This window comes from Corapipo altera, unplaced genomic scaffold (genome assembly GCF_003945725.1).
Source record: "Corapipo altera isolate COAL_440 unplaced genomic scaffold, ASM394572v1 56, whole genome shotgun sequence".
NCBI classification, from domain to species: domain Eukaryota; kingdom Metazoa; phylum Chordata; class Aves; order Passeriformes; family Pipridae; genus Corapipo; species Corapipo altera.
In genome coordinates this window covers 2,709,141-2,724,722 of record NW_020884896.1, presented here as the reverse complement: position 1 = coordinate 2,724,722, position 15,582 = coordinate 2,709,141, and the positions used below count along the sequence as shown (strand labels likewise).

Below are 15,582 nucleotides of genomic sequence, written 5' to 3'. Positions count from 1 at the left end.
AGCTTTCCTAGAAATGTGGGCATACGATTATATAATTGTGAGCTATACAGAGGTAGAGGGGGTGTAACCTGAACTGTTTATAGTGGATGTGCTGCCAGGCTGACACACACCCAGATTTGTCTCAGAAATCCGGCAAGACAGACTCCCCGATGTGATCAAAATCAAAATCGGATGTCTGTCCCAAACTGACTTCCCGTGCACTCTGGATGTGGTCAGAGGTGTAATGTTGATGTATTGGAGCCCTATGACTGTTAAATTAAACGGCTGGCATACCAATAGCTGAAGCCCTGACCCTGGCTGTACTCTGCTACCTCAAGTGGAGCTGATAAGGAGGTGCAGACATACTGTACAATTTTGGATACAGGGTAAATAGGTAAATGCAGTTACTATGGAAACCTAAATGCTTTTCCATGGTGCTTTATTCCAGAGAATCTTTTCCCAGTTGGTCACAAATCACAAAAGGGACACATTTCACATAATTCCTGCAATGGGCCTTTCAAAGGAGAGGAAAAAAAAGCAGCAGCATTGGTGGAGCTTGTGTCTGAAGAGAGTGAGTAGGACATCATCTCTCTTGGCTACGATACACCACCTACACTTGGTGATGCCACTGCCAGGCAGGCAGAACTGGGTAGGGTGGAGTAGGACAGACACAGTCATCTTATTTTGAGTTATTATAGTGCCTGGCACAGTGGGGTCTGGCAATGGCTTTATGGCCTTTTGGTAATAATAATAATTTCCATTTCTGCTGTACAGTGAAACGCACATTCTACACTGCTATCCATAAATGCTGCAACAAAACCCGTGACCCCAGAAAAGCGGTTTTTGTTCCACTATGGGCTCTGATGAGTACTCTGGTTTCCAGATATATTTCTAACATGGTAGTTGAGCTGCTTGCCATCTTTGAAATGTCAGGCTGCTGATCTAAGGCTAATGGCTCCTTAACACAGACCATAGGAGCAGGATTGTATCTGTGGGGACAATACTCCAGTTTGTATATGAGAAAGAAAAATTTTCATCTTTGGCAGAAGATAGTAAGGGAAATAAAAATAGAGAAAACTCAGGTTAATTAAAAATTACAGTAAGTTTTAGCTTTGCATGATTATAGCTGTTTTGGTGCTTTAATTTAGCCAACAGCAAGATTTAGAAGCCTGCATGTATTTCTATATTAACAGAAATACATATAGAAATAGTACTAGTCTCCAGCATTGCATTTTTGAAGTCCAAATGTAATTTGGTATCTCCAGTGCACCAGTCTAAATATGGAATATGTCTGCTGCTATTATTATTTACTACTATTTTTAATGTAGTAGTGGCAATGGTCTCTGAAAAAATCATGGTCTCATGCTAAACACTACTTGTAACTCCCAGGCCAGGAGAGCTTTTCTTCTTGTGTAGTATGGATGGTATGCTCTGTGCTCTTCATGTGACAACAAAAGTACGAAGAACCTACACAGCTACCGTGAAGTGCCAGCAGGAGTATTTCCTAAATATAGAAAAAATCTCCCTGCTTTCATCTTCAGCACTTGTATCTCTGTGTATCAGCAACGTGCTGAGAGTGCCCTTATAAACTGGTGACATGAAAGCCCATAGAAAGAAGGGAGGCAATCATGGCACCAGGATTCGTACCTGCTATCACTGTACAGTTCCTGCTAAGCCATATAATCCCTGGTTACAGTGCAGTGTCTTCAGTCTCTGTCCCCAGAAGTAGTTGGCTGGTGGGTCTCAGATCAAGCAATCTGGTGTTTGAGGTCAGCGAGTGGGAGAAAAACCACTTGGTACATCAAATACCTGTGACACAGTCACTGGGGAGAGGTATGAGACGGGAGGCAAATGAGCTCACCAAGTGCAAGACCTATGCTACAAGCCTGGCAATCTCTACCGTACCTATACTATTTAAAGAGATACCACCCTGTTCTTTAAATTATACACTAGAGTAAATAAAAGGAAGAATTATCCAGTAAAATCACATCAGAAAAGTAAAATTAGTTGCAGGATTTACTAAATTGGTCTTTTGGTTCAGAGATTTTACAAAAATACTTATTTTCTCTAAATTTGAAGTATTTCTTATTTCTGACAATAAGAAAGAATTTCCTGCTTATATTTTTTCATACAATTCATAAAGGAACACACTTAAAGTGCAAAAAACATATTCTATAATAACCAAGTGAGAAAATAAATCAACTGCAATTTTGTCTTAATGAAAACTTCAAAATAAGAGATGAACTCATTAAGTGGATTAATTTGTACTTAGAAATCTTTCATTCCTGAATGTCTAAGGATGTCATAGCATGAATCTATTGATCCATCAGGTCCAACTGATTAAAATATAGATGTACGTCAAGAATTCCACTGGGGTAAAGTTCACCGTAGTTGATGATGTCTCACCATATTAAATCTGTGGCAGTCCAGAGCTGAATTAACATGGACAAATGCAAACATGGCTGATAAGCATAAATAATACTGGCAAAATCAATGCTAGTGCACTTTTAATACTTACAAAATTACATAAAATTAAATGTGTTGCTGATATTTTTACTGTTAGATGCACACACTAAGAGCTATCTCCAGAAGGTACAACCTGGTCTTAAAAATAATTCTGATTTGAACACTGCCTAAATGAAGAGATTTTCCTTTTTTTTTTTTCTCTAACTTCTCAGTACCCTCAGGTTAAATAAGTTTACAAAGTTAGCCTATAACTGAAGGGATTTTCCTGCTTGTCAGTGGTGCAAATTCAGCCTGATGTCTGGCTAACCAGCAATTTAAACCAAGAGAATTTAAACCTCTGTAGTACTTGAACATCTCATTGTTGTCCTAGTATATCTCCAGAAGCGCTTGTACGATCCCATTGTTTTGCTGGCATGATAAACCCACGTTTACATTCCACAGAAGTCAATGGAATTTTATCAGATAGCCCCAGTAGACAATTTTTGGGTCCCTCCCTCTGCACCAGACTATGGTGCAGTATATCAGCCTTACAGCCTTATAGTGCACAGAAAAAACCATGAAACCAGGCAGTGGAAATTTGACCTACCATGGCTTGCTGAACCATTTTCTAAAGCTGGTCTTTTGTTTTGCACTTTTTTATGCAGGTTGTTTACGTCCAACACTTTTGATGTTATTAGTGATGATGCTTTCATGGGCCTTCCTCATCTAGAATATTTGTGAGTGGACAAAAGTATATTTCCTGGCATTATTGAATAGAGTGGGTGGGCTTCCAAGTTCCAGGCATTGCTTTGACCAGAATGACTTTACGACCCATTACAGGTTCATAGAGAACAACAACATTAAGTCCATCTCAAGAAATACTTTCAGAGGACTGAAATCTTTAATTCACCTGTAAGTAAAGTGGTTGGATATATTACTTGATATATTTAATATAGTAATTGAACCTCTGTGTTGTTGAATTTCTCATTTTGATATATATCTGTTCATATTTGTTTAAGTGGTATCAATAGCAATTTGATTAGAATGTTAATCTTTGTGTTTCCACCAAAGACTTCCAAACTATGGTATATGTAGAAGGCAATGACCCAAACAGCTTCCAAGCAGTACATGTTTGGCAGTAGCTCCCTGACTTTCTCTGCTCCGAGCACTGGGGATTTCCAACTGAGGATGTGGGAGCAGAGAGAAAGGAGTTGGGAATCTTGGCACTGGTGAGGTGAGTCCCAGTTTGGGACATGGAGAGAAGGAAAGTGGGAGCTGTGGTTAGGAAGGCAAGAGGCTGAGGCATGAACACACAGCTCTTCCCAGGCCCCCCAGTCTGGCATGGATCCAGAATAATGTTTACAGCCATTCCAGGGACAGGCCATCACTGCCTCTACCCATGTCCACTTCAGCCACGAATGGTATCCAAAAGACTTTGACTAAATCAAATTTGAAAATTCCCACCCAGAACAATTTTAAATCAAAGATTTGCAACAAGATGCATTTATTATGTCTTACTGATCCACTTATTCCACTTCACTGTAAAGCAGAGCAACCAGACTCCAGCAGGACTGGCTTCAAAGCCCTGCTCTGCACCCTGTCCTTTCCTGCGCGCAAGCAGGAGCATCCCACAGTCAGGACCTGTCACACACTGACACTGGGGTCTGCATAACATTCCTTGTGTTGCTGCTCAGCCCTTTGGCTATCTTGGCCAACCCTTGCTCTCTGACATGCTGCAGCCCCTTGCTGCATTAGCCAATAGGGGAAATTAGTCCAAGGCACTCTGGATGCCAGTTGGGATCAATTCACCCTATGCCCACCCCAGCGAGGGAATTTTTCACACTCTGCTCAGCAGGTGAAACACACACTGGCAACAAATACCTACAACATTTCACTGCAAACACAGGAGTGGCATCGTTGTGCTCTGAGCTGGTGAGACAGTTTCTAGACAGGCTTTTGTCTCTTACCTTACAGCAAGTTTATCTTTTAACAAGGAATAAATTTATTGAAAACACAATACACACTATAAGAAGACAGAAAAAAATACAAAAATAGTGGAAAAAAGGGAGACTAAAATGTATAGTGTGCCTGACTTGGGTTTATACCCAGTTCTAAGCAACTGTATTCTGAAGCATCTCTGTTGGGGTGTGTGTTATAGATAGAGGAATGGATTCTGACCTTTTGGCCTTAATATGATGACCTCCAAGAGGGTTTTGAAACAGTGTCATTTAACTTTTTCTTCCATATATTTTGATAGAGGAGAGAAAGCAAAGGTTACATTTAAAATAGTTAATGCATAAACATAACAGTGGAATTGCAATTCACCACATCCTTTACCACCAAGCCTACTGTGACTACTCACATAGATAAAGTTACTTGTGGAATGGCTCTAGGTCTGAGGAAGAGGAAAGAGAGAGGAAAGGGAAAAAGCTACATAGAAAGGCTGTGCACATCCCATAACAACCCATAGTAGAGGTACAGGCATAATTATACTGTTGTTAAAAAGGGTAGATAATTGGATAAGGCTGGTAACTGGGAGCCTATCTTCAAAATATTTATGCACATGAATAGCTTTATATTCACAAATGGGTCCAGTACATTATTTATCATATTCATTTACTTATTTATTATCTGCTGCTGCCAGTGAAAAAATTGCTTTTCTAACACAGAGAAAGGCACAGTTTCTTCTCCACAGAGCATACAGTCCAAGAGTAACATCTTGTCTTGCCTGCTACATTGGTTTCTGGGGAGGCTTCAGGAGTCTCACAGGAGAAAACATATGCAAAAGACAACCACATTTGAGGAGCCACTGCCATTTGCACACATATTTTTGGGACATAGAGTTGTGCATCATGCTGCTATTGTCCATGGAGTGCTATTCACAAAGACAATGAGAAATTTGCGGAAAATAACTGCAAAGGCACCACAGAATGTGACTAGTTTAATCTGCTTGCAGAACCACTCCCCATCCTTTGGGGAAAATTGCACATACATTTTAAGAATAATCATTTGGCACCCCGAGGCATTTTTCATTTAAAAATGAACAAGAGAGTACTTGTGTACATAAAATATATTAAAAAGAATCTTAGTAAATAAGCATACAAATGAGTTTTATGAAGTTAGATAAGATGAACTTTGTTCTGTTTAATCTCTTCACTTCCTTTTCACAACATTAGTTTTGCAATGAGGTAAGCTACCCAAACATTTGTATTTCTATAATGCCATTAACTTTCATAATTACAGTGTGTCCTTATTGTAAAAGAAAGCCATCTAATATTTATTGTTATGCAACAAGATTTATTTTCTGATCAAAGTAGATTTAAGAAAATAAAAATTAAAGAAAAATAACTTCTTTTTACTAATTTACTAATTTGATGTCAAAATCTTACAGTTAGCACTGGACAATAATTTCTATGCCCAATATATAATTTTGATTGCATTTCTTTCAGAACTGTGACTGTAGTGCAACTGCATGTTTGAGTCAACCTTTACTCTCTTATTATAAAGCCAATACCAGCACCATCTAGACAACCCAATGGTTTCTAATATATAAGTATGCTTTTTAACAGTGAAAGATAAAATACATAATTTTCATTCAAAAACTGACAAATGCATAAACTTATTTAAATTTTTTTGTCAGTCATATTCCCATGGCTGTGGTGAACCACTGCTACTTCCAAGTACATCATCCCTTTCAGTTTGCTATATAACAATATATAAAAACTATACAGGGCATTAAACTTGTCTCAGCTTGCAAGTCCATACAGCTTTCTCCATGTGAGTCACCTCACTTTCAAAAATTGCTCTTGATGATAAAATTACACATAAGTGAAGCAGGCAATACACACACATACAGTATTGCAATCAGATGTACTTTGAAAGTGGTAAAGTCAGAATGGACTAATGGAATCCTCTTACAGTTACTATTCCTGATAAGACAAACAATTTTAAATGAGGCAGCAGATCTAGTATCTCTAGGCCTGTTCTTGAATTTAAGTTTATGCTTAAGTGTCTTTGCTTGACTAAAATAATTGTGGTTAATAAATAACTTTTATGTTTACAAATGAAAACAGAAGAGGTTCTAAGTCCTACTAGTTGCAAATTCTAACTGGGATCTTAAACTGGAATGATTTCTTTCCATTTTTGTTTCTTCTCATAAGTAATAAATAATTTTGTTAATTGAAAGAGATGTAAACGATACTCTACAACATCATTCTTTTTCTGTCATGTGCTCTAAGACATCTCCAAGACCTTTGGTGGACTCACACAGATATGTTTGACTGAAATGTTATGTATTGTTTGTTTAAAGCCTGTTCACATTTCCTTGTCACTTTTTCTAGCTAGAATACTCACTGAATTGAAATGAATTCTCCCAATATTAAAAACTGGGAATTAATGACAGTTTTTTGCTGGTCCTGTACACACATACACACACACACATGCACATTCCAGGATAGAAATTCATGCAATTTATTGTCTATTACTGTATATTTCCAAAAACTATGAGCTAAACCTAAACCCATCACAATGTAACATAGTACCAAGATTTTCCTTCCAGAAAAGATTGCAAGAAAGTGGGGAAAGTGCAGTAATATGAACACCATGTATTGAGATCTCTTAAGGAAAACATCAGTAGATCCAATCATGACTAATTGTTTTAAAATATTAAACGGCATTGGCAAAACACCAAAGGTGATTGCACTTTTTACTCTGCTAAGTGAGGTATTGTAAATGCTGTAAGGCTGCTGAGGAGTGTGAAAGTAGAAGGAGGCTTGGCAGTTTAGCAGAAGGAAAAGTCACAAAGTAAATGAGCTAGCCTTAAAAGCAATCTTTCACAATGAAGTGCTGGAGAATACCAGTGTTCTTTATCTTAAGAAAAAACCCCCACACAGTATATTACACCTTGCAAAAATGTGAAGTTTCATGAACTAGTACTAATACTGAAGTGTTTTCTTTTGCAGGAGTCTTGCAAATAATAATCTCCAGTCTCTTCCAAAAGACATATTCAAAGGCTTGGATTCTTTGACAAATGTGTAAGAAAGCAATTAATTAATCTATTAATTATACTAAAAGTATAAGGAGTTTATTTTAGAGGACATTCTGAATAACCATTCAAACCAGTAGCAAGTAAGGGGATTTTATTACTGGATAGAGACTACATAGAATGAGTAGGATTCTTTTTTTACCTACTGTTGTTGAGAATTTACATTCATTCTGAATATTCCACCAGTTATGAAGATAAGTAATATTTTTAGTAGTTATGTAATAAAGATGCATGTTCATTAATACTTTGTGAATAAGAAGGAAGTATCCTTAGGGATGCATGAGAGAGCAGGGCATGAGGGGAAGGTTTTTAATGGAGTAACATTTTAATGTGCAAGCAATTTCTGGGAAAGCTATCTTGTATCACAAAAGCATGTGTCTTAGTAAGTACCATATCCCCTGCTAAATCTAATTGCAACCAAACCAAAACATCAGCTTGTTTAAATATAACCAAATACCAGTAAAAATACAAAATATAGATAAACAGGTAAATTCTGTAGTTGCTTCATTGAAATAGATCCTGTTTACACTATACCAAATCTCGGTTCACCTGATTTGGCATAATAAGCACAGAAAAAGCCTGCTCCCTGTATTCACAAGGTAGGCTGAATTCCTAGTGTAGAGCTGCAGTAGTAAGATGTGGAGATGGTCAGTGTATCTGGTAGCATTACTTGGCATGACTGACCATGGCCAGGTGGTTACACAGTCTGGTCCTGGCACTTGCCTGTTCCTGTACATACGATCGGAAATCTAACTCAAGACAGCTGTAAAAGACTTGAACAGAACACCTTTGCTTATGTCTCCTAAAGCCCTAAATGAGTATATCTAAAGGGGACAGTGAATACTGACTGGCTGACCATAAGGTTATGTTATTTCCTATTTTGTTATCTAGAATACTCTTATAGAGAAAGTGTAGTCCAAAAAAAGCAGGGGTCAATAGTTTGGTAAGCTTTTGAGTACCTGTAAACTTGGGGAAATCAACAAAAATGTCTGGCTGATCATCAAGTTAAGGTCTCCTTGTTTACCTTACTATAATTAAATCTGTGTGTGTGCTGGTATGTGCATTTAACTATGGGTCAGGACAAATTGAGCCAGGAAGGCATCAAGTGAGAATAAGCAAGAGGACACATATTTAACATGAGCCTGTTTTTTGTTCTGCAAGGAGGAATACATCAGCTGACTACTTATTTTCAATGCATGATTGATTTGTTGTAGAGATCTTAGAGGCAATGCATTTAATTGTGACTGCAAACTGAAGTGGTTAGTGGAATGGCTGGGCAGCACCAATGCAACAGTCGAAGACATTTACTGTGAAAGCCCAGCAGAATATAAGAAGCGCAAAATCAATAGCCTCTCTCCAGAAGAATTTGATTGCTATATTACAGGTAATGTGCTTCAAATTATTTAATCTTGTTAAATTGAAGTCAAAGCTATAGTTTTTCATTCTAGAGCCCATTTTAGCAGGAAGTCTGCATACTGGATGGAATTTCCACTAAAATCAATATGAATTCTGTGCAGGTGTAAGTGTGACATGGGAATCATTTGCGAGTGGGGTCTTATATTGCAGCATCTACTCAGACTTTAACATGTTACATAAGGATTTGGAGAACTGGAACATAAAACAGCACCTCTTTCGATTAAGAAAGATTGAAAACCAAATCGCAGTGCTCCTTTATCAACAGAGAAATTGGACTAGTGATGAAACACTGTAATTTGTAAAAAATTGCTATCCGATAAGCAGATCTTTTTCAGTACAGTATGTAAAGTATCCCTATAATTATCATCTGTTGTGTGCACTTTTGCAGAATTTGTAGTTTATCAGTCCCTGCCATACCAATCTCTGTCAGTAGATACTTTCTCATATATGAATGATGAACACGTGGTTATTGCTCAGCCTTTTACTGGAAAATGCATCTTTCTTGAATGGGACCATGTGGAAGTGATGTTCAGGAATTATGACAACATTACAGGTATGACTACAGCTTGACAAATAGCATTCCAACAGCTGATCCAAAAGTGGTGCTAACCCTGTCTTTTACTTTTCTTTTCATAGGTACTTCGACTGTTGTGTGTAAACCTATAGTTATTGAGAGTCAGCTGTATGTCATTGTCGCACAGCTGTTTGGAGGCTCCCACATATATAAAAGAGATATTTTTGCTAATAAGTTTATAAAAATTCAAGATATTGAAATCCTTAAAATCCGAAAACCCAATGACATTGAAACTTTCAGGATTGCTGAAGACTGGTATTTTGTTGTTGCAGACAGTTCAAAGGCTGGTTTCACCACAGTTTACAAGTGGAATGGGAATGGATTTTATTCCCATCAGTCTCTGCATGCCTGGTACAGAGATACTGATGTGGAGTATCTTGAAATATCTGGCAAACCACATTTAATTCTGTCAAGTAGTTCCCAAAGACCTGTAATATATCAATGGAACAAAGGAACCAATGAATTTGTTAAGCGGTTTGATATCCAAGATATGGAAGATGCATATGCAGTGAAACATTTCAAAGTGAAAGAGGATGTATACATTTGCTTAACAAGATTTATTGGGGACTCTAAAGTAATGAAATGGGGTGGTTCAGCATTTCTGGATTTACAAAGGATGCCATCTCGAGGGTCAATGGTATTCCAACCACTTCAGATAAGTAATTATCAATATGCCATTCTTGGAAGTGATTATTCTTTTACTCAAGTCTATTATTGGGATGCGGAAAAGGCAAAATTTGTGAAGTTTCAAGAATTAAACGTACAGGCACCAAGATCTTTCATACATGTCTCCATCGATAAATCCATAGATTTTCTCTTTGCTTCAAGTTTTAAGGGAACTACCTTGATTTATAAACATGTCAGAGTTGACTTAAGCGCATGACACTCATAAATCTGAAATTACATGAGACTTTCTACTGTAAGCGGACAAAATGAACTAAATGCATGATGACTCTCTTATCTTACTTCCAAATGAATGCCTTTAAAAGTTGAGATTGCTAGAACAAAGTATTACTAGTATCTTCATCTTTAATTGTCAAGTCTAGTGGTGTTGGAAGTTGCATTTTTTAACAAAAGGAAATTAAATTAACTGTTCTTTGCATCCACAATATGTAAATATGCGTGCAACTGCATCTGTTGCTATAAAGAATATTAAGATGTACTTTTCCATTTATTTATTCACCTGTTTGAAAAAACTGCCAAATAAAATGTTTACATTTTGTGTCTTTCACATTCCAAATATTATTTGCAGGTGATACTTTTTATTTGTGTATATATTATACACATATAAAATAAATCCAAGAAGGCATATTGCCCAACACAATGTTGTACTGCATAGAAGATGTCCAATATTGAAGATCAGGTGGGTTTTACATACAAAAAGAAGTTCTTGATAAAAATACTGCATTGTAACACAAGTCTATAAATTATCACCTGGACATATCCTTGCAGTTATGTGAAGCTTCACTAATTTAAATAGAACTCTACCCAGAAAAAAGTATCTAGTTATATAGATCTGGCTATAGGATGAAGGGTTCAGTAATACACATCTAATTATAGGATGGGGCTTTGTACTGTGTATAGCTGGAAGCACCCAATTCACTAAAATTTATAAAGAAATCTGCAGAATAAAAGAAAAGGTAAAGGTCTGTCTTTCTCCACCTGATGCTGAAGCAGCACAAAACAAATCTCTTGTATAACACTGGGGCTGTTACTGTGCTGAAAGCTAGAAGCACAGCTTATTTTTCAGCTAGCAATATTTCTATAGCTGAACTGTCACACATCACTTGCATGAATTCTGTGTGTCCCTGTCAAGTCTTTTCACTGTAATTGAATTATTTAGTCTTCAATGAATTTATTCCTTATTCTGAATGAAGCTAGTGAATGTGAAGTAATTTTTTTCTACTATCCTGCACTGAAGTTTAGTAACAGATCCTTCTGAAATTCAGGGAATTTTGAATTTGGCAGGATAAATTCAGTTTGTATAGCATATGCAACTCCAGGAAGGATACCTATATCTGTTAAGCTGTGCCAAATTTGAATTTGGCATCAAAATCTATTACAAACTCAAAGTTAAAATAGTCTTTTGTTTACATACATCTAGTGCATCACTTGTGAGAAACCTACACTGCTGCTGAAGATAATTTGGTAGAGCTCAGGAAGAGAGCTCACGTTTATTTTAGAAACCTTTGCACTTCACTTGAAGTTATCAAGCATTGTGGCTCCAGTGCCATCTTTAAAATATACACATGAATACCATGTGTATTTATACACATTTCTAACATTTCTAACATTCACAAATGCTGACTGGCAAATAAGACTAATCATATGCATGTCAGCTAATCACATGAGCTGATTAATGTGTACTTTAAGAAGCCAGTCCTAAACACTATGTTTCTATTATAAAGAATGGAGGGGGTTTATATTAAATGTTATTTGAAAAGAAAAAATCCCACTTGAACAATACTATTCTAATATGGTAATTTTTTGGATACCTTTTTATTCATAGCTGCCTGGTCAGTAATTGGCTTAATAACTACCTATTCCATAAGTATTTACAGTGTGTCTAGAAAGATTTTAAACTGTGTTTCACAGCTGAAACGTCCAAATTTTTTCTTAATAAATACATTTTCAAAAATCATCTTGATAAATCATCTTTTGTTTGACAGGTTTCTTTTATATGTCAAACCTTATTTTCTTTATATATTTTTAGCTTTTATATGAGCATGATTTCAAACCCCAGATGAACCCAAATAATCTTTTTTAATATTTCTCACTGTTGGCTGCACATCTGTGATTATGAACTCAGTTTGTCCATTTCTTCTTCAGTGCTTGCATGGCAAAGAAATGAAATGCAAAGTCATGAACCCATCTCCAATCTACCAGCAAATCATGAAGTGTTTTCTGCTTCATCTTGTCTTTTGTTTCAGTCTTTTACTTAAGGTCCTATTGAATTACATGTGCTGATTTTGATCTGATTTTTCCCATTATACTTGCCTACATTCACTCTCTATCAAATTATAGAGGTAATAGCTATGTATCCCTCTCATTATGGACATATTATGAATTTAAGTGGAGTCGGAGAACCTTGCTAATCTGCTACCAACATTTATTTACAAGCACTGTTGCCCAATATATTGTCTCACAATTCTACCTTGAGAAAGTTGTTTCATGGAGTCATATTTCAGAGCCAGCCAGCCATGCTGGCTATGCCCTATGCTACAGTAGTGCTGTGATTGTTTTCCTGAAATAACATGACAGACTTATGAGAATTCACTGTTACTCCTGGGTTTAAAAGAAGAGTTTAAAAGCCTGCAAGGGTGTGAGTCAGTAGACTTTTACATTCGTGATGTCTGTAAAGCTAACAGCAGTACAGTGGAGGGTAGCAAGAGATTAAACTGCTGGAGTATGTAACTGCATTATTGGTTTAGTTGTTCCTGCAGAAAATTTGACCTGCAGTCAAGTACTAATTCTTTTGGAAAGTTCTTAATGCTTATATCCTTTTTGGAAGGTCAACTAATTACTATAAAATGCTGAATATAAATCTGTTCTCTTTTGAAAATCCCTTTCTCTAGTCAGTTTATGTCAGGTGGATACTCACAGGGACTACAGGTAGTTTCTTATTGTGCAAGTGTAGCATTTCCTTGCACCACATGAGGAACTGGGTTATTTTTAGAACGGAACTCATAATCCTTAACGTAGAAATGTGTAAAAGCTCATTAGGTGGTTCCCTATGCTGTTTCTTTCTAATTTCAGAGACTGGGCATTTTAACAGCTCATCTGAGCATAAGGCCATATTCCATCCTGGCTCTCTGCTCAGGATTCCCTCTGGTATCAGTGCAAGACTCAGACAATAACTAGAATAGAACCTTTTATCATATATACATTGATACTTAAAAATGTTGTTTAAAAAAACCCTTTTCTTTCAGCAAAGTCTATCTTACTTGTGGCTGACTGGTTGTCTTCTGTAGTTGTAATCAATTTTCTAAACTCCCTAATTATTTTGTGTATGACTGACAGAGTATGTAAAGTACTAAATGTATTACAGAAGACAGTGCTGAAGGTTATTAATGGGTACTGCTGATCCTTGATGCTGCTTAGTTGTGTTAACGTCTAAGACATAAAAAAAAGGTTAGTGGAATTGTATTGTATTCCTACAACTACTTCATTATTTTTAATAGAGCAAAAATATAAAAGAATATACACCTCTTTACTCTGGAAGAGATATATAAAATAGATTCAGAATACCTGACACTACTCTACATGTAACTTTTTTTATTTTGTCTATTGTAATGTCTAGGACTTGTGGGTTTTTTGTTTCTACTTATTTTCCATTGAAAAAATATTCCAAAATGCACTCTTCCTACACTCTTTCCTTCAGAAAGGAAAAACCTTATTGTGTAAGGTAACAAAACAAACAGAAATGTATTAGTGGTTTGTATTTAATTTTAACTATAACTTCTCTTTATTATCTTAATTTTTTTACCTTTATTTGAAGGGGTTGTAACAGCCATTCAAAGTACACTTGAGGATGGGAAACAATTATTGGCATAATTAATAAGATGTGTGATATGCTTTGATATGTTTTAGTGGGAAGATCACTGTCTAAAAGCTGTATTTATGTATATGAGCATAACAATATATTGTGTTAGCATTCAATGGAAAATAAAGAATATTTAAACCACAGAAGTAACGAACGGTCCTCAGACTTACAATAGCACCAAGAGAAAGCAGAGAAGTCACCATGCCCAAAATGTTACAAGGGACAGAGTATCAGCCCACAGCAAGTCTCAGGAATCTGGAAATTTTCCCTTTCAAGGAAGTTATTTTCCTTACTGCAAAAACAGAATGTGTTCCTCCTCTGTGGGGACCCCTGAAAATTCAGACAATCACCCAGCTCTTGCAAAATATAGTAAGAGGTTTACAAACTTAATGCACTACATCCTTGATCCTAATGTGTGGAATTTTTTCCTTCTGACACCTCTTTGTTACATTAGTCTCAACCGCGGTGACACGTATGGAGTGGTAAGCACGCTACCGCCCACCGCAAGGGCCAGGGCCCTGCCAGGGCTGGACAGAAGTTAAGCCAGGTTCAGCAGATGGAAAATGCAAACCCAAACACTCAATTCACTCAGCTGCTAATGCCTCCCCCACTGCCTAGCAGGCTCTCTCTCTGATTTGTTATACATATTGCCAACACTTGCCGCTACCTTTCATATGTCTGCAAGCCTTCTCCTCACGTACTCGCTGATCTGGAGACCTGAGTGCGGTAGTAAAGCTGTGATTTAGACTTCTATTGATTAGAATGGCTGAATGTGTTTTTGTGGCCACGAGCTGACCGATAAATGTCGAGGTCTCAGGGAGTTCAATTCCTCAAGACAGAGCTGCGGTACACTGCCTGACTTACTGCTAATGGCAACTTTTCTTCGTTACTGATGACTCTGAATTCTAATGGCTGGTGTTACAGGCATGTCTCTGTTTATAGTTCACTTAAACAAAGTGCTCAGAGGCGAACCTAACCCTATTTCTATTCAGGAATTTTCCTGAAATGAACTATAACTACAAAGACCTCCAGTGTGCTATACAGAAGTAGTGTTGTATTTGCGCTTTGAGACTTTGAATCTCTCCAATTAGTTATGGCAGTGTAATACTTCTGTCTTCAAATTTGTTACAGTAGAAAGCAATTTGCCCCTAAATACGCATATTTATATTCATATAATTGTTTATTTATACTCCAAATAAACTGAAGTGGATGATGGCAATAATTATGTTACTGTTCTCAATCTCCCATTCATCAAATCAGTTTCTGAATTCTTAAAAGTTGTTTTCAACTCAGCCTTACTTTATGCCTCCTACTGAATTATTTCAATTGAAAAAGGACTTTCTGACCCATTCTCACTTCCTGTTTGAAGGCCTGGATAGTGACAGCAGTATGTTAGCAAGTTGTCAACCTGCCCAGATGGTGAGCATCCAAAAATGCTGAAAGAGCTTCAGAATAAACAGGCTGATCTGCTAAGAATACACAGTCCTTCATTAAAAACCATTTATGTGCAAAAGAACTGGAAGTAACAAATATAATGTCTATTTTTATAAGAAGTTCATTGGATAACCAGTGGAGTTTCAG

At 36.8% G+C, this 15,582-nt stretch overlaps 1 protein-coding gene across 5 annotated transcripts in view; it reads left to right on the top strand.

Moving 5' to 3' along the window:
* LGI1 (leucine rich glioma inactivated 1) overlaps nucleotides 1–13,710 on the top strand; it is a 33,522-nt gene extending 19,812 nt beyond the window's left edge. For all 5 annotated transcript variants that reach the window (XM_027647950.1, XM_027647948.1, XM_027647951.1 and 2 more), the window contains 6 exons: nucleotides 3,090–3,161; nucleotides 3,265–3,336; nucleotides 7,386–7,457; nucleotides 8,683–8,852; nucleotides 9,273–9,437; nucleotides 9,521–13,710. In XM_027647950.1, the coding sequence (XP_027503751.1) occupies nucleotides 3,090–3,161; nucleotides 3,265–3,336; nucleotides 7,386–7,457; nucleotides 8,683–8,852; nucleotides 9,273–9,437; nucleotides 9,521–10,341 (1,372 nt within the window). In that variant the 3' untranslated portion in view covers nucleotides 10,342–13,710. The remainder of the gene's footprint in view (nucleotides 1–3,089; nucleotides 3,162–3,264; nucleotides 3,337–7,385; nucleotides 7,458–8,682; nucleotides 8,853–9,272; nucleotides 9,438–9,520) is intronic.
* Nucleotides 13,711–15,582: the final 1,872 nt, after the last annotated feature.